The sequence below is a fragment of the Sorex araneus genome, chromosome 3 (genome assembly GCF_027595985.1).
Source record: "Sorex araneus isolate mSorAra2 chromosome 3, mSorAra2.pri, whole genome shotgun sequence".
NCBI classification, from domain to species: domain Eukaryota; kingdom Metazoa; phylum Chordata; class Mammalia; order Eulipotyphla; family Soricidae; genus Sorex; species Sorex araneus.
Genome location: NC_073304.1, coordinates 96,085,433 through 96,103,403, shown reverse-complemented (window position 1 = coordinate 96,103,403; position 17,971 = coordinate 96,085,433). Strand labels below are relative to the sequence as shown.

At 52.1% G+C, this 17,971-nt stretch overlaps 1 protein-coding gene across 1 annotated transcript in view; it reads right to left on the bottom strand.

Moving 5' to 3' along the window:
* The window catches only part of TMOD2 (tropomodulin 2), a 58,908-nt gene that overhangs the window by 30,326 nt on the left and 10,611 nt on the right, over positions 1-17,971 (bottom strand). The window contains exons 2-4 of the mRNA XM_055130291.1: positions 11,103-11,295; positions 9,806-9,962; positions 7,363-7,488 (exon numbers count right to left, since the gene is read on the bottom strand). Coding sequence (XP_054986266.1) covers positions 7,363-7,488; positions 9,806-9,962; positions 11,103-11,228 — 409 coding nt within the window. The 5' untranslated portion in view covers positions 11,229-11,295. The remainder of the gene's footprint in view (positions 1-7,362; positions 7,489-9,805; positions 9,963-11,102; positions 11,296-17,971) is intronic.

Genomic DNA, 17,971 nt, shown 5'->3' with positions numbered 1-17,971 from the left:
AGATTTCCCCGGGGCCCCTGGTGGGGGAGGGGGTAGGCTCCAGCTTCCCTCCCCACCCCGAGCAGAGCTCCCAGCGGCCGAAGACCTCTGGAGCCTAGCCACAGCCATGCTCAAGGCCCCTCTCCACACGTTCGGACGAGCCTCACGCATGAAGGTACCATCAGAGGAACCCAGGTGTGTGGGACCCAGGGCTGAGACCTCCAAGCCTGCTCGGATCAGGACTGGGCCTCTTCCGCCCAGATCCCCCATTTTCCAGTAGCTAGGCGGTCACACCCACCCCTGGCGCCGTGTAATCCCACCAATGGCCCACATCCAGAGACTATAAAACCAAGTTCCCAGAAGTCTCTTCTAGCCTACTTCTCCCTCTGGGAGAACCTGGCAAGCTACCGAAAGTTTCCTGCCCACATGGGAGAGTCTCACAAACTCCCCATGGCGTATTCATATGCCAAAACCAGTAACAATGCTGGGTCTCATTCTCCTGACCCTGAAATAGCCTCGAATGCGGCACCATTGGAAAGGACGAGTAAAGAGAGGCTGCTAAAATCTCAGGGCTAGGATGAATGGAGATGTTACTGAGACCGCTTGAGAAATTTGACAATCAATGGGATGATGATGATGATGATTATGATGACGATGATCACTGAGACTAGTCTCCAGACACATACTCCTGCCCCCACCGCTCTTCCCCTGAGTATGACAAGATGTATGTACAGTGTTAAATAAGCATATGCACACATATTTATTTACTTACTGATTTTTGGTCCACACCTGGAGATGCTCAGGAATTACTCCTAGCATGGAGCTCAAGAATTACTTCTGGCAGTGCTGGGTGGGGGGCGGTCATATGGGATGCTGGGGATTCAACCCGGGTTGGCTGTGTGGAAGGTAAATGCCCACCTGCTGTTCTATCTCTCCAGCCCCTATACACATTTATTTAAAAGCTTCTTCCAAGAACCAATGTCAATGGTTACATCTTTCTACATCTGTACACACAAAAGTACTTAGCATTTAGAGCTCTAGGTTTTTTCCCCCCGCCCAAATGACTGCAAAACATACCTAGACCTCCTGGTTAAGAAGACTTAGTTCTTTCTATTTGTTCTTGGGTCACACCCAGCAGTGTTGAGTTCTTACTCCTGGTGGGGCTCAGGGAACCATACGGGATATTGGGGATCGAACCTGAGCAAGCCGCATGTGAGGCAAATGCTCTATCTGCTGTACTACCACTCTGGCCCCAGAAGTTTGTTTTGTTTTGTTTTTTTGGGGGGGGCCTCATCCAGCGGTGCTCAGGACTTGCTCTATCTGCAGGAATCACTTCTAGTGGGCTCTGGGGATCATATGGGATGCTGGGAACCAAACCGGGTTGGATACATGCAAGGCTAGCAGCTCAGAATTAGCTCTCTATTGTTCTCATCTGTGACACGGAAGTGTGGGGCTGGGTCGAAGGATATTTTGAATCTAAATCACGGCTGGTGTTTTCCCTGAGGCAAAAGGCAGAAAGATCTTGGGCCTCTTTCAACACAGGCATCCACCCATCTTCTCTGATCCAAAAAGGCGTGCGGGGGTGGGGGGCGGGGGTGGATTGTGGGCTGGTTGGGGACAGAAGCAGTAAATGCCCCAGGAGAGGAGGGAGGCAGATTCCTAGTGTCTTGCAGGATCTGGAACTGGCACCAGGGGGCAGCACTGAGAAAAGGACCAGAAATGGCAGCCGCTCCTGGCTTTCGTTTTACTGATGAAATTACAGGTGAGCCTGGTCACCTGGACAAGGATCTCAGACTAGATACTCTGTCCGCAGGTGGCAGAGGAGCTGCCCTGGAATATACTGTTCGCAGGGGGCAGGCTGGCCAGTGCAGCAGGGGAGGCAAATGCTGAGAGACGCAGGTCTGTGCTGAGAGGCAGTGTGGAGGGCCGGCTGGGGAGTGGACCATAGACTCATCCAGGACACCCGTGGGCAGGGGCAGTGGCTGACCCACTCTCTGGGCCAGTCTTCCCATCGGTATCACTGTCATCCCATTGTTTTTCGATTTACTTGAGCGGGCACCAGTAACGTCTCTGTTACACTCAGCCCTGAGATTTTAGCAGCCTCTCCTTACTCGTCTTTCCCAACGACTGGAGGCTCTTTCAGGGTCAGGGGAATGAGACCTATTGTTACTGTTTGTGGCATATCGAATATGCCACGGGGAGCTTGCCAGGCTCTGCCGTGTGGGCGGGATACTCTCGGTAGCTTGCCGGGCTCCCCGAGAGGTATGTATATATCTTTTACTATATCTGGGATCTGAATACGCCACAGGGAGCTTGCAAGACTCTCCAATGCAGGCAACAGACTCTTGGTAGCTTGTCAGGTTTTCCAAGAGGGAGAACAAGGCTATTAGATGCAAAAGCGGCAAAGCGGCCTTGTGCTTCCGGGAACTTGGTCTTATAGTCTCTGGATGTTGGCCGTTGGTGGGATTACATGGCACTGGGGGAAGTTTGTGGGTGTGGCTGCCAAGCTACTGGAAAATGGGAAGTCTGCGTGGAGGAGGCCCAGTCCCAATCCGAGCAGGCTTGGAGATCTCAGCCCCGGGTCCCGCACACCTGGGTTCCTCTGCCAGTCTCTTCATGCGTGAGGCTCGTCCGAACGGTAAGAGAGGGATAATGATTTTCTGTTATGGTGCTGGAGAGACAGGACAGTGGGGAAGGCAAGTGCCTTGCATGTGGCCAACCCCAGTTGCATTCCCAGGACTCTGTAAGATCCCCACTAGGAGTGATTCCTGAGCACAGAGCCAGGAGAAATCCCTGTGACCTGCCAAGTGTGGCCCCCAAACCAACCCCCTCCAAAAAAAAAAACCACCAAAAACACCAATAAATGCTTAGTTACAAAGCTTAAATCACTCACTGTGCCAACCACTGCTTTCAGCACTTCACACACAAAAAATCTTTGTTTTGAGATAGTACAGCAGGGAGGGAGCTCGCCTTGCATGTGGCCGACCCAGGTTCAAGCCCTAGCACTCCACGTGGCCCCCCCCATGTGCCGGGAGTTATTCCTGAGCACAGAACCAGGACTAACCCTGATCATTGCTGGGTGCGGCCCCAAAAGCAAAAATAAAAAACACATTTTTAAAAACCTGCTTGGAATCTGTGGAATATAGAATAACAGAGTAGGAGACTAACACCCAAGAATAGTAGAAATAAGTACCAGGAGGTTGACTCCATGGCTTGGAGGCTGGCCTCACATTCTGGGGAGAGGGCAACTCAGAGAAGGGATCACCAAGTATAATGCGGTCAGAGGCCATGCGGGGGAAGGGTGATGCATGCTGAATGTAGACTAGAGACTGAACACAATGGCCACTCAACATCTTTATTGCAAACCACAACACCTAATTAAGACAGAGAGAACAAAAGGGAATACCCTGCCACAGTGGCAGGGTGGGGTAGGGGGAGATGGGATTGGGTAGGGTAAGAGGGATGCTGGGTCTACTGGTGGTGGAGAATGGGCACTGGTGAAGGGATGGGTTCTCGAACTTTGTATGAGGGAAACATGAGCACAAAAATGTATAAATCTGTAACTGTACCTTCACGGTGATTCACTAATTACAAATAAATAAATTAAAAAAAAAAGAAATTAGACCAAAAAAAAAAAAAACCAACCTGCTTGGAGGGCGGCCACAGCCAGCGGTACACAGGAGTTACTCAACTCAAGGTAAATAAAACTTCGTGGCATGCTCGAGGCCCTGCTGAGATGCCCAGCGCTATAAACACGCTGCTGAGCTGCTCAAGCCTCTCTGGTCCAGCCTCAGACACAGTAATCACAACTGCGCCTGCCAAGCTGTTTGTGTTTATTTTTATTTTTTTATTTTTGGCTTTTTGGGTCATACCCAGCACTGCACAGGGGTTACTCCTGGCTCTGCACTCAGGAATTACTCCTGGTGGTGTTCAGGGGACCATATGGGATTCGGGGGATCGAACCCGGGTCGGCTGCGTGCAAGGCAAACACCCTACCCACTGTGCTATCGCTCCAGCCCCCAGGCTGTTTTTCAGTGAATCTGTTTTCTGCAAATCTGGCCAGCGGATCCATTGCTGCTGTCTGGCCCTAATCTGAGCGCACCCATGTGCCCCGAGAAGGTCAGGTGTCCAGCCCAGAAGATCGGAGAGGCCAATGCTGAACACTGGCCATGCTGTGAGAGGGTCACATGCATGGCCACCCTGACGAGCGTCTCTCTCTGACCTCGAGTGGACACAGCAGTGCGTGCAGGGTGATCCTTCCTCATCGAAACCCATCCACAGGCCGGGCTGTGCTGGATTTTCTAGGAAGACCGAGCCAGAAGACCGTGCTGTCCCTCGCAGGCAGGCCGTCCAGAACTGCTGTACTCCCAGGGAGCTTCTGGTTTGGGGTGTGTGTGGGAGAAGGCAAAGATGAGCCAGCCAGTTTTCCTAATGGGATTACCCTCTGGCTGGGCTGTGTGAAGTTCCGAATCTAGTGTCTTTGGAAGGACGGGTGTTTTTCTCCTTTCTTCGGCATTTCCTGGGAATTCAAGCCCAGCCCTGCAATTCTCCCCCTGGGCCATTCCAGTAAGAGACCATGAGGCAACTCCGGAGAGAGGCCGTAACCAAAACAGGACCCCGCCATAGCAACGGCAGGGCCAACCAGAGCGGCCACGCCACAGCAGAGCTGCTCCGGGCCAGAGAGACAGGACAGTGGGTAGGGCGCCCGCCTTGTACCTGAAAGAGCCCAGTAGCACATATGGCCCCTTGAGCCCCACCAAGAATGACCCCTGCGTCAGACAGGTGTGACAGGGCTTTTGGGATTACACCTGTCAGGGCTTCCTCCTGGCTCTGCACTCAGGAATTACTCCTGGCGGTGCTCAGAAACCATATGGAATGTGAATGTCGGGAATGAACCCAGGCCGGCCATGTGCAAGGCAAAAGCCCTACCCGCTGTACTATCGCTCAGGCCCCGCCGAGATCGGAAGAGTTTGCATGCGTGAAACTGATGCCTTCACTGAGTGAAAGTTACCCTAACGGGGTGACCTGCTCTCTGACTATATAGCAGGGCTGATTACTACGACTGAAATATGAATTCTGTTTAAAATATGGTTTTTAGCCCACACCTGGCAAAGCTAAGGGCTTACTCCTGGCTCTGTGCTCAGAGGTCACTCCTTGTGGTGCTTGGGAGATCATATGGGAAGCTAGGGATCGAACCTAGGTCGGCCAAGTGCAAGTCAAACACCCTAAGCACTGTACTATCTATTGCTCCAGCCCCAAATGTGAATATTCTTGCAGAAGTTCACTGACCATCTTTTAAAAGTACCTTTAGCCTATGACTCTACTAATCCAAATTTCCATCCTATTTGGAATAATGAAGCATGCTATGAAGTGTATTTAAGTGTGCAGGAATAGCCAAATAATTTTTTTTCTTTCTTTTGGTCACACCCAGCAATGCACAGGAGTTATTCCTAGCTCATACACTTAGGAATTACTCCTGGTGGTGCTTGGGGGACCATAGGGGATGCTGGGAATTGAACCCGGGTCAGCTGCGTGCAAGTGCCCTACCTGCTGTGCTATCACTCCAGCCCCCAGCCAAAGAATCTTTCTTGAAGAACATACAAGAAACAATAGGGAGTTTATGTGATGATTAGGGTGAAAGGCATAGCTCATTGCTCATTCTTATACATACTATTTGGCTTTTTTCCACTTGCATGTATAACCCATCCCAATAATTACTATTTTGTCAGTAGCACTGCAGCACTGTCATCCGTTGTTCATTGATTTGCTTGAGCGGGCACCAGTCACGTCTCCATTGGGAGACTTGTTGTTACTGTTTTTGGCATATCAAATACGCCACGGGTAGCTTGCTAGGCTCTGCCGTGTGGGCGGGATACTCTCAGTAGCTTGCCAGGCTCTCTGAGAGGGATGGAAGAATCGAACAGGGTTGGCTGTGTGCAAGGCAAACGCCCTACCCGCTGTGCTATCACTCCAGCCCATTTTGTAGGTATTATTAAGAAAAAAAAAAAAGAGCAGACTAGGCCGAATACGGGCTCATCTCAGCAGCTCCACTGTCGGGCTCACAGAGTTTTTATTAGGATTCAAAATGGGGCAGCTACTGCCATGAGGGAATCGCCCCCTGGTCATTCTGTGACCACAAATTATGGTCAAATGTCAATGTGAGAACTCCTTGGGTAGAAGAAGGGCAATTATTTCAATGCTTCGGTTCTCAACATTCCTTTATACTAATTTTCTCTAATTCTCACATAGCTTCAGTGTTTTAGGACAAGTTGTGTGTGTTTTTATGTCTATTTGTTTTTCTGCTTTTTGGGTCACACCCAGTGATGCTCAGGAATGACTCCTGGCTCTGCACTCAGGAATTACTCCTGGCGGTGCTTAGGGGACCCTACGGGATGCTGGGGATTGAACATCCCAGGCATCCCAAATGCCCTACCTGCTGTACTATGGCTCTGGCCCTGGGTGAGTTTTGTTTTATTTAACATTTTCCCTTGTAGTCTAGGTAACCTGCTTACAGGAGTGTTAGTTTTGATGCACAAAGTTATTCCACCTTCACCACCACACAAAGTGCCCATGACTATCCACCACTTTCCTTTTATTGTTTTGTTTGGGGGCCACACCTGGCAGTGGTCAGGACTTACTCCTCGTTCTGTGCTGAGGGATCACTCCTGGCGATGCTTGGGGGACCATACGGGATGCCAGGGATCAAACCCGGGTCAGCCTCATGCAAGGCAAATGCTCTACCTGATGTGGTATCGTTTCAGCCCCTCACCACTGTCCTTTGAAATTATTGCACTGTAGCATTGTTGTCCCATTGTTCATTAATTTGCTTGAGTGGCACCAGTAACATCTCCATTGTGAGATTTGTTACTGGTTTTGGCATATCGAATACGCCACAGGTAACTTGCCAGGCTCTGTTGTGCAGGCAGGATACTCTTGGTAGCTGGCCGGGCTCTCCGAGAGGGACAGAGAAATCAAACCCAGGTCAGCCACATGCAAAGCAAATGCCCTACCCACTGTGCTATTGCTCCAGCCCTTAAAGTATTGATTGAATTAAAAATATATATATATGCATTTCCAACAGTCATTATGATTGCTGAAGGTGTGCAGTGCTGTGGCACCAGCGGAGAGCCAGGACCCCTCCACCCAAGGTCACATCTGCACCTCCCCCTCCCCACCCCGTCACAGCTCTGAGAGCCACCCAGGATGGAAGTCAGCACTGAGATGAGGTTTTGCATTTTACAGCTGACATAGAGCAAAATACGGTTTGCTCCGAGTGATAAAGTAACAGGGAGTTAACAGAGAGATGCTGCTACATGCCTGTCCTTGCCTGGACATCCTGGCACCACACTGCAACGCTTCCCACTTTCTGGAGCCTTAACTCACCTGCTAGGTCATAGAGCTCCGTGTCCGAGGCGCTGGCCAAGGCTTCTTCTAGTTCCGGGTCGAGGGTCACTTTCTCTTCTACAGGCTTTTTCTCGACGGGCTTTTCTTTGGGGATAAAGACTCTCCCTTGAAATCAGAGAAGAAAACATGTTGTATTGCTGAGTTCCTGAGGCCAAGAGGACTGACCAGAGAGGATGATCCCGAGATGACCAGGCCCATCTAGCATGGAGCCAGTGCTGTCAACTGCTGTGCAGTGCATATATATGTGTGTGTGTGTATGTGTGTGTGTGTGTGTGTGTGTGTGTGTGTGTGTGTGTGTGTAGTGTGTATATATATTTAAAATTTGATTTCTTAAAACTTTAAAATTAGAAAATTAAAATCAGGGAATACTCAGGGACTGTCTCTGGCTCTGTGCTCAGGACTGACCCCTGGCAGTGCTCAGAGCACCATACAGAGTGCCTTAACCCTAATCGTTGTACTCTCCTTCTGGGCCCCAAACATGATTCCCAGTTGCTGGCATGAAGCGAGTAGCAATTACCCTCTGCCAGAGGAAGGAAGGTGGGAGGAACCCAGCATTCTGACAGCTGAGAAGACTGCGTCTTAAGAGAGAAAAGAGGGGTCTCCCCTTCCTTGCCCATGCTGCCCTTGGATAGGTAAGAGGGTCCCAGTGGGGCGGGGCCCGCCTCTCCTCTGCCTCCAACCGCCTCTGTTTTCACCAACCAGTAAAGAGGGAGTCCCACCCTGACCACCAGCTGCCTGCCAAGGCCCCCCTCGCGCCCTGCACCCTGGGAATTCTCTGTCCACAGAGCCTGCGGCTTCCGGCCCAGTTTGCTCATCTCCGTTGCTTCACCTTCTCCCAGGCTGCACTGTGTAGCCTAGACACCCCCCGCCTCCCCCCACTCTCACACACACTCACACAGTGCCCGCACTCCTGCCTCCCCCAGGAACCGTTTGTGCCTTGATCTGGATCAAGAGAGAACCAACCGCAGGGCCACTCCTCGGGCTTCTGAGAAGCGAACAGGACAGCTCTCCCTGTCTCTCATGGCCGTGGTGCGAGCCATCAGGGGGGACTAGAGGTGACCACTGACTTTTCCCTTTCACCTCTGAACTAGTCCAGGAGTAACTGCGATGCTACTGCCCAACTGTGTTACCCGACTTTACCTTCTATGTAACATCTTTTTTTTAAGGGTCTGGGGTCCTCACCCAAACAGTGCTCAAGGCTTACTTCTGGCTCTGTGCTCAGAGATTCCTCCTCCTGGCAGTGCTTAGGGGACCATATGTGGTACTGGGTATCAAACTGGGGTCAGCTGAGTGCAAGACAAATGCTTTATTCCCTGTGCTATTTCTCTGGCTCTCAACTCTTCCTTCGGGAGCTCTGTGCTCAGTGCTCACTCTAGCGGGGCATAGGGGACCATATGGGAGGCCGGGGGTCAAGCCTGGGTTGGTCATGTACAAGGCAAGTCCCTAATTGCTGTGTTATTGCTCCTGCCCTTGATTTCTTTCTTTTTTTTTTTTTAGGAGGGGGGTCACATCCAGTGATGCTTTGGGGTTACTCCTCCTGGCAGTGCTTGGGGGGACCATATGGGATTCCAGGAACTGAACTGAGGTTGGCCACGTGCAAGGCAAATGCCCTACCCACTGTGCTATCGTGCTATCGTTCCAGCCCCACACCCCCTGATTTCTTATGCGAGAGACTTGTCTCCTATAGGTTGAGCTTTCTTCCTTTCCTCCTTCCTTCCTTTTTATTTTGGGGCCACACCCAGTTGTGCTCAGGACTTGACTCCTGGCTCATGGTCATGGTTCTCAGCATAGCCAGGAGTGATCTCTGAGCTCAGAGCCAGGGATCAGCCCAAAGCACCTCTGAGTGTGGCCCCAAACCAATCAAACAACCAGACGACAACCACAAAAGACACCACAGCCTGCAGGGCTGGGGAGAGAGCGCAGTGGGAAAGGCGCTTGCCTTCTACTCGGCCAACTCTGATTTCATGATTTCCTCCCCAGGGACACATTGCCTATGGTCCCCTGAGCACAGGGCCAGGAAGAAGCCCTGAGAATCACGGGATGTGGCCCCAAAACAAACAAACAAACAAAAAGGGAACGAGAAGTTATCATCACATGTTCATGTGTTTATGTTATTGGCCTATTCCGCTGTGCTCACGCCAATACGCATTAGTTATTTGGGAGCAGCTCTGGGCTTTGAGATGGCACTACAGACTGTCCGTCCCCATAATCGCAGCCCCTCCGCGGTCAGCACCATCCCAGCCTGGACTCCCCCGGTCCCCGTGCGGCTGGCTGGCGTCAGGCGTGCCCTGGCCCGGGAGCATCCTCGGGAAACACGTTTCTCCAGTCCCGCTTCTCTCTGGGCCCAGCTCCCGCCCCGTCAGCTGCCCTGTCCGGCTCTCTGTGGCAGGGCCTGTGTCGGTCACCCCGCCCCGGTCCCTACCTTTCTTCTCTCCGGTGAAGGGCACAAAGTCCTCCCTGTCCTTCTGCTCCAGGGCCTCCTTCTCCAGGTACATGAGCAAGTGCTCGCGGTCAAACGGGCCTGTGGCGCTTTTCTGGGTCTGGTCTTTCTGCCGGAATCCAGCTGGCAGCAGAGCGCTCTGCAGAGAGGGCGAGACGGTGAGAGAGAGCAGAAGAAAGAGAGCGAGAGACAGCACGAGAGTGAACGAGCAGAGCAAAACAGGGGGAGAGGGAGAGGGAGAGAGAGAGAGAGAGAGAGAGAGAGAGAGAGAGAGAGAGAGAGAGAGAGAGAGAGAGAGAGAGAGAGAGAGAGAGAGAAAGAGGGAAGTAAATGTACGAGCAGAAAGAAGGGGGCTGACCACGACACCGTGTCCCTGGCCCCCATCCCCACTGTCCCTGTGCAGACAGGGGTGAGGGGGGCTACCCACAAGAGCAGACAGAATAGGCAGAAACAGCCGACCTTCCTCAGCAGCCCCCAGGCCCAGCCTCCAGGCCTCTCCCATGCACATCACACTCGGGGCTTCCAGATCAGCACCCCAGCACCCCCCGACAGGCCTGCTGAGACGTGCTCCAAGAGGGGCTATGGTGATACTCTAATTTCTGCTTTGGGGCTACATCCAGTGATGCTCAAGGCTTACTCTTGGCTCTGAACACAGGAATCACTCTTGGGGTGATGGTAGGGGCACCAGGGATGCCGGGGATTAAAGCCAGGTCGGTGCAAGGCAAACGCCCTACCCGCTGTATGCTGTACTGCTCTGGCCCTGATAGTCAAATTCCTAAGCTCTCTCCTGAGAAAAAGGAAGATATGAAAATGACGGGAGATGTTGGGAGCTGCTGGATTTAGAGATTCCATCCCTTTGTTTAAGCATAAAAACGAGGTGCTTGTATTATTTTTGCTTCTATTTATTTCTATGTGGTTTGGAGGCCACCCGCAGAGGTGCCCAGGGGACCATACATAATACTGGGGATCAAACTGGGATTGGCCACGTAGAAGCCAAGTGCCTTAACCCCTGTCCTATCTCCCTGGCTTCCCCTCTCCTTCTCCTCCATCTAAGTTGAGTTAGTTCAACTAATAGAAACATTCCCCCATAGACATTGAACTGGTTCTGAGAAACGCACGCTTGTATCCTGTCACAGGGGCATCTGCTCAAGTACTCCATGAACGCGAAAAGCCCCCGGGGCAGGACAGGACTGGAGCCGCAGGGGGGACCCTCTCGTTTGGAGGCACCCCGATGTCCTCCCGCCACTCCTCACGGCACTGCCGTAGCCGGGCCTCTCACCTGGGGGTCGAGGTCATCAAGAACATTTTCCAGCTGTTTCAGCTCCTCCTCCGAGAGTTTGCCAAGCAGCTCATCCTCGTCGAGGTTCTTGTACTTCTCCAGCTCTTTCTGAAAAGGAAGTGCCATGGCTTCGTCTAGACCTTTCTCAGGAACGCTTAAGCCGGCCAGTCCTTGAAACTTCAGAACAGCACGACTGAAAAACAAAACCAAATATATATATATGTATATATATATATACATATATATATACATATATATATATATATATATAATGGGTATCAAGCCCTGCTCCCTGCATGTCAAAGGAAAGCCAAAGGTAAGTCAGTAAGGTTTGTTTCTACGCCAATAAAACAGGAGAGAAGCGATCCCACACTCCAAAGCCACCACTGCACCTCCAGCTGGTCTCCATCATCTCAGGATCAAGCTCACCAAGAAATTAACCTGCCAAAAATTTAGGCTATGGACTCAGGATGTGAAACTTCTGGACAAGAATTGAGTGCTAAAAGTAGGTAGTAGGACAAACAGGATGAACTTTTCAGAACCTGTATTGCAAACCAGGATGCCCAAAAGAGAGAGAGAGAGAGAGAGAGAGAGAGAGAGAGAGAGAGAGAGAGAGAGAGAGAGAGAGAGAGAGAGAGAGAGAGAGAGAGAGAGAGAGAGAGAGAGAGAGAGAGAGAGAGAGAGAGAGAGAGAAGAGAATGAAGAAAAGTGTCTGCCATGAAGGCAGGCTGTGTGTTGGGGGTGGAGGGTGGTGGGAGGGATGCTGGGACCCTGGTAGTGAGAAATGTGCACTGGTGAAGGGACTGGTGTTGGAACACCATATGACTGCAAGTTCAATCATGAGCAACTTTGTAACTGTGCTTCTCATGGGGATTCAGTATCACTGTATCATCACTGTATCACTGTCATCCCACTGTTCATCAATTTGCTCGATTGGGTGCCATTAACGTCTCCATTTGTCCTAGCCCTGAGATTTTAGCAGCCTCTCTTTACTCATCCTTCTCAACGGTGCCGTACTGGAGGCTCTTTCAGGGTCAGGGGAATAAGATCCATCATTGTTACTATTTTTGGCATATGAATATGCCATGGGGAGCTTGCCAGGCTCTGCTGTACAGGCAGGATACTCTTGGTAGCTTGCGGGGTTCTCCGAGAGGGAGAAATAGACAATAAGAGGTCGTGCGGCTGCGAATACAACCACGTACATCGAGGAGCTTTGTTTTATAGTCTCTGGATCTTGTCTGTTGATAGAATTTCATGGCACTGGGGGCAGTTTGTGGATGTGACTGCCTAGCTGCTGGAAAATGGGGAATCTGGGTAGAGGAGGCCCAGTCCCGATCCGAGCAGCAGGCTTGGAGATCTCAGCACCAGGTCATGCACACCTGGGTTCCTCAGCTGGTTCCTCTGGGGATTCAATATAATAATAATAATAATAATGAGGAGGAGGAGGAGGAGGAGGAGGAGGAGGAGGAGGAGGAGACCAGAAATAACCCTCAAGCACAGAGGCAAGATTAACCCTTGAGTACCACCAGGTACAGCCCCAGACCAAATGAAACACCTTTATATCCTTTAGGTAAACGGAGCTTATTTCAGTAAACAGAGCAATGGCAGCTACTAATGAAGTCTACTGGGAGAGTAACTCAGTGAACAGATCACGTCAGCCGTCGTTCGCAGAGCAATCCGACTGCCTGAGAAGCACTTCCTTACACATTAGTTCATGTGTTTGAATCTTTTGGGGGACGATTAGGCTTTACCTGGCGATGTTCAGGGCTCACCTCCTGCTCTGTGCTCCGGGATCACTCCTGGCTGGACTTGGGGGACCACCAAGGGATCCCTCAGTGCCAGGGATCGAACCCGTGTCGGCTGCATGCAAGGCAAGTGCCTAAACCCTACTACTGTTCCTCCTGTTTTGGCTCTTGACACTAACCTAGAGGGGCAGCCTGGGCAGAGAGTAAAGTCCCATTTCACAGACAGAGAGCTCGAGGCCACGGTGCTAAGCTCCTTGGTCAGGCCCAGGGCTGGGTTTGCCTGGCATGCCAGGCTTTGGTACGCTGGCAGAGAGGGTGAGTGCCTCTCTCTACACTCCCGGCCTCCTCAGCTTCCCACGGAGACCAGGGCCGGACAATGCCCTGATTGTAAGGCGCTGTAAGAGGCACACTTGTGTCTTTGCAGGGAGTGAGGAGAAGAATACAAAATGGGGTTCATTCAGGAAGGAGCATTTGGACTGGCCCGTGAAAGAGAGTTGTCCAGGAACTCCTTACAATGAAACAAAGTCAGAGGCCGAAATCAGCTGCAGAATCCCTCCCTCCACTCTTCACGGCACCCTTCTTCCTCTTCACATTCTCCTTCTAGCCTCCTTTACTTGTCTTAGCCTGTCTCCCAGGATCTTTTGTTGGAGGTGGTAGTCTTGGTTTGGGGGCAATACCCAGCAATGCTCGGGGGTTACTCCTGGCTCTGCACTCAGGAATCACTCCGGGTGGGGCTCGGGGGACCATAGGAGATGCTGGGGATAGAACCTGGGTCGGCTGTGTGGGAAGCAAACGCCCTGCCCGCTCTACTACCACCGCCCTTCCTAATTCTTTTTTTTTTTTAAACTCTAATCCCTTTCACCTGTCCACCACCTTCGGTAAAACCACCTCATTCCTAAACTTCCACGCAAAATGGAATTTCCACTCGCGTCTTCCTGTGCAGAGGTGATCCCGGGAATATAATGCTCCAGGGAACTGGCGATGCGCTCCACAGACTGTGTGTCTCCTTAGGAGGGACTAACATCCATCAACTCTTTCACGCATGACAATTAGTATTCGCCAAGTCCCTGCTCTCTGCCAGGCAAACAGGAATACGAAAATAAACCGGGACACGACATCTTCCCTCAGGAGTCCACAACTCAGGGAACAAAAATAGCAAGAACGGCATTTGACAAGCGCTGTAACAGAGCTTGTGTCTAAGGGGGGTTTGAAGAACACGAGAGGGGCCGGGAGATGGCCCAGGAGTCGTGGCATCCCGGGACCCCGGGGCTCGGTCCCTGGCAGCACGTGGCCTTCCAAGCATTTCTGGGTGTAGCTCTAAAGGCTCACGGGGAACCAAGCACTGCTGCGTGTGTCGCTGAAAGTCCCCAGAACCGCGCCCCCCTCCCCCACCAGTGCACACACAGGCCCTGAGCAGTGTTGTCTCCTTGGGGACTTCATTGAACTGCTGCTCTGGTTGACCCAGAATTGCCAGTAGGGGCCCCCAGATCTCCTGAGCATTCTTGGGAGGCAGCCCCCTCAAACCACACACACACACATACACACACACACACACACACACACACACACAAAATCACTGGGGGTTAGGCAGGGGTTGAGGGACTCTTGTACTGAGCCTGGAAGGTGGAGGTCACAGGTGGGTGTGGGAGAGAGTGTCATCCCAGCATCCCAGGAAGACGGGGCAGATCCATGGAGGCAAAGGGATGGCAAAGCACTGGAGAGGGAGCTACGGTTCGGCTGCAGAGAGGTGGGGCATGAGAAGGGACATGCCCCACCTCTCTGCAGGGGTGAGGCATCTGTCCTCCCATCTCCTCTCTGCCCTGTCAAGGACCCTGGTCTCTGCCCTGCTGGCCTGGGGGAGCCACTCGAGTTTTCAAAGTAGAAACAAGACCTGAGAAGTGTCTTCCCGTTGGGGGAGGGTTTGGGGGCCACAGCATGAGGCACTAAGCTCCTGGGTCTGTGCTCAGTTGGGGTGCTGGGGACCACACCTGGGGTTGGTCGTGTGCAAGGGCCTACCCTCTGCACTTCCTGAGCACAGCGGGGCTGAGATGGGCCTAAGCTCAGGGGCTATTAGAAGCGGGCTCCCTTCCTGCTCATAAGTCAGTTCAAGCTTCCCATTAGGTTTCTTTTTCACAGACAAAGTCAGTGTCTTTCCCTCCCATCAGCCACCTTGAAAGCTTTCATCACTGTGTTCCAGCAGCAAAGCAATGGGAGCCCGCCCCGTGGAAGGCAGAGGGACCACGGGGCTGTATAAGCTTGCTCTGGTTCCAGCTCCCACCAATGGGTTGTGTAACACTGGGCGAGGACGTCTGTCGGCCAGCCCTTCACTTTCCGATGAACTGGACGAACCTCCCTCTCTAAAGTAAACACACCGTTTCCAACACTTCTCTTTCTGTTTTGTTTTGGGGCCACACCCCGTGGCCTTCAGGGCTTACTCCTGGCACTGAGCTCAAGGATCACTCCCAGCAGTGCTCAGGGGACCCTATAGGGTTCCAGGAATCGAACCCAGGCCAGCAAACGCCCTGCTTGCTATACTATAGCTCCAGCCCCAAGAGTTCACATTCTGAAACTGAGATGGCTTCCACAACTGCTGCTGGCCTAGTTCCACTCACGATGTCCTTATGAATGCATCGCATGCACCAGATAGCAAAAGCACCAGCATCAAGTGAGTAGAATGGGGGCTGGAGCGATAGCACAATGGGTAGGGCATTTGCCTTGCATGTGGCCGACCCGGGTTCGATGCCCAGTATTCCATATGGTCCCCCAAACACCGCCAGGAGTAATTCCTGAGTGCAGAGCCAGGAGTAACCGCTGTGCATCGCCAGCTGTGACCTCCCCCCACCAAAAAAAACCAAAAACAAACAAACAAACAAAACACACCAAAGTAAGTAGAATGTATAACAGGGATAAAATTCTGGGGATTTTTGAAAAGACTGGACCACTTCCGAAATCTGTCAGGTTGGGCCAGAGAGACAGCCCAGAGTAAGGTGCTCATCTTGCATGTGGCCAACCCAGGTTTGATCCCCAGCATTCTTTATGATGCCCTGAGCACCACCAGTGCAGAGCCAGTGCAGAGCCCCTGAGCATTGCCATGTGTGCCCCCCGCACCCACCACCTCTGCTAAAAGACCCCAACCAAAATCTGGCAGGCATGGGTTTGGGGGGCAGGTGAGGGACTGAGGGGGGATCATACCGTAAGTATGTTCAGCTATCAGTGAAACTGGCAGATTAGGCTGGGTTCACAAGATTAGAGGCGGTTGAACAGCCCACTGTCAGGGCTGGAGGGACAGCATGGGGAGGAGGGACCTGCCACCTCATTACAAGCAGCTGACCCAGGCTCAGTCCTCCAGGTGTGGCCCCCGAACCCAAAACCAAACATCATCATCAGTAACAATGACTAGTGTCAAGGAACTTTCAGTTCCTTTTTTTTTTTTGCTTTTTGGGTCACACCCGGCGATGCTCAGAGGTTATTCCTGGCTCTGCACTCAGGAATCACCCCTGGTGGTGCTCAGAGGACCATATGGGATGCTGGGAATTGAACCCGGGTTGGCCGAGTGCAAGGCAAACGACCTACCCGCTATGCTATCGCGCCAGCCCCAGGAACTTTCAGTTTTTTGCAGATTAAAAAAAATAAATAACCACTCTTGATGTCACAGAAGAGATACGTGAATCAAAATCTGAATCTGAGTATTGGATTCTGAATAGGAAAAAGCTCTGTTTTTGTTTTAGTGTTTTGTTTTGGGGGTCACACCTGACAATACTCAGGGATTATGTCTGGCTCTGCACTCAAGAATCACTCCTGGCAGTGCTCGAGGGACCATGTGGGGTGCTCGGGACTGAGCCTGGGTTGGCTGTGTGCCAGGCAACCACCCTACCTGCTATGCTCTTGTTCTGGCCCCTGAATAGGAAGACATTGTTGGCCATTTTGCTAACAACACTGCTAAAATGCCAACTTGAAATGGCTCCTTCTCTTGGAAGTCGGGGGCTAGCCCAGAGTAAGGCACTCGCCTTGCACACGGCTGTCCCTGGTTTGAGTCCCGGAATGACACAGGGTCCCCTGAGCATCAGTAGGAGTGACTCCTGAGTACTGTGGGGTGTGGCTCCCAAACAAAAACAAAGGAAAATGACTCTTTTTACCTATGAACTGATACCCACAAGTTTGACATCCCATAGTCTGCTCTGCATCTGAACACTCCGTTTCTCCACTCCTTTCCGAGGGAGACCCTCACTCCTGCCAAAATGGCTCATTAGCTCTCAGGGGCAGGCGAAAGAACAGCCTCCAGCTGACGTCCACATGCTAATCCCCAGAACCTGGGAGCATGTGCCTTTATGTGGATGATGGGATCGGGGTGACGACAAGAAGACTTAACATCGGGAGGCTGTCCTGGATCATGGAACCGATTGATTCCCAGTGCCATCCCGGGGGTGGGGGTTGGGGTTCGGTGTGAACACAGGAGTTCTGAGAGGACAGAGAAGAAGCACAGACGCGGGTGGGTCTGTGATAATGGAAGCAGAGGGTCTGAGAGTCAGGCCTTGGTTCTGAGCAGGCAGCAGCCAGGGTCAAAAGCCAAGAGCCGTGCATGGCGTCGGGAGGCTGGAAAAGCCAAGAGACAGACCTTGCCCCGGGTCTCCAGGAGAAATGCAGACACACACACACACACACACACACACACACACACACGTTTTAGCCCAGTGAAACCCGCTGGACAAAAACTATCCGAACACTAGTTGTCAAAAGTCGTGGGATGCACCAACAGGAAGCATATTTGCTTAGACATATTGTTTTTTCTTTTTGGGTCACACCCAGCAATGCACACGGGTTAATCCTGGCTCACGTACTCAGGAATTACTCCTGGTGGTGCTCAGGGGACCATATGGGATGCTGGGAATAGAACCCGGGTCGGCCACATGCAAGGCAAATGCCCTATCCGCTGTGCTATCGCTCTAGCCCCTAGCCATAATATTTATTTATATTTTTGTTTTCCAAGGTGGAGGCTCTGGACAGCCTGTCTGCCCACCCAAACTCACTCTGGGCACCTGCCCGGACCCAAGGACGGTGATGCGATCATGCTGCACGCGCCACCTCTGCCTGGCACGAGTGGCCCCAACAGGAAGCTGGGGGAGA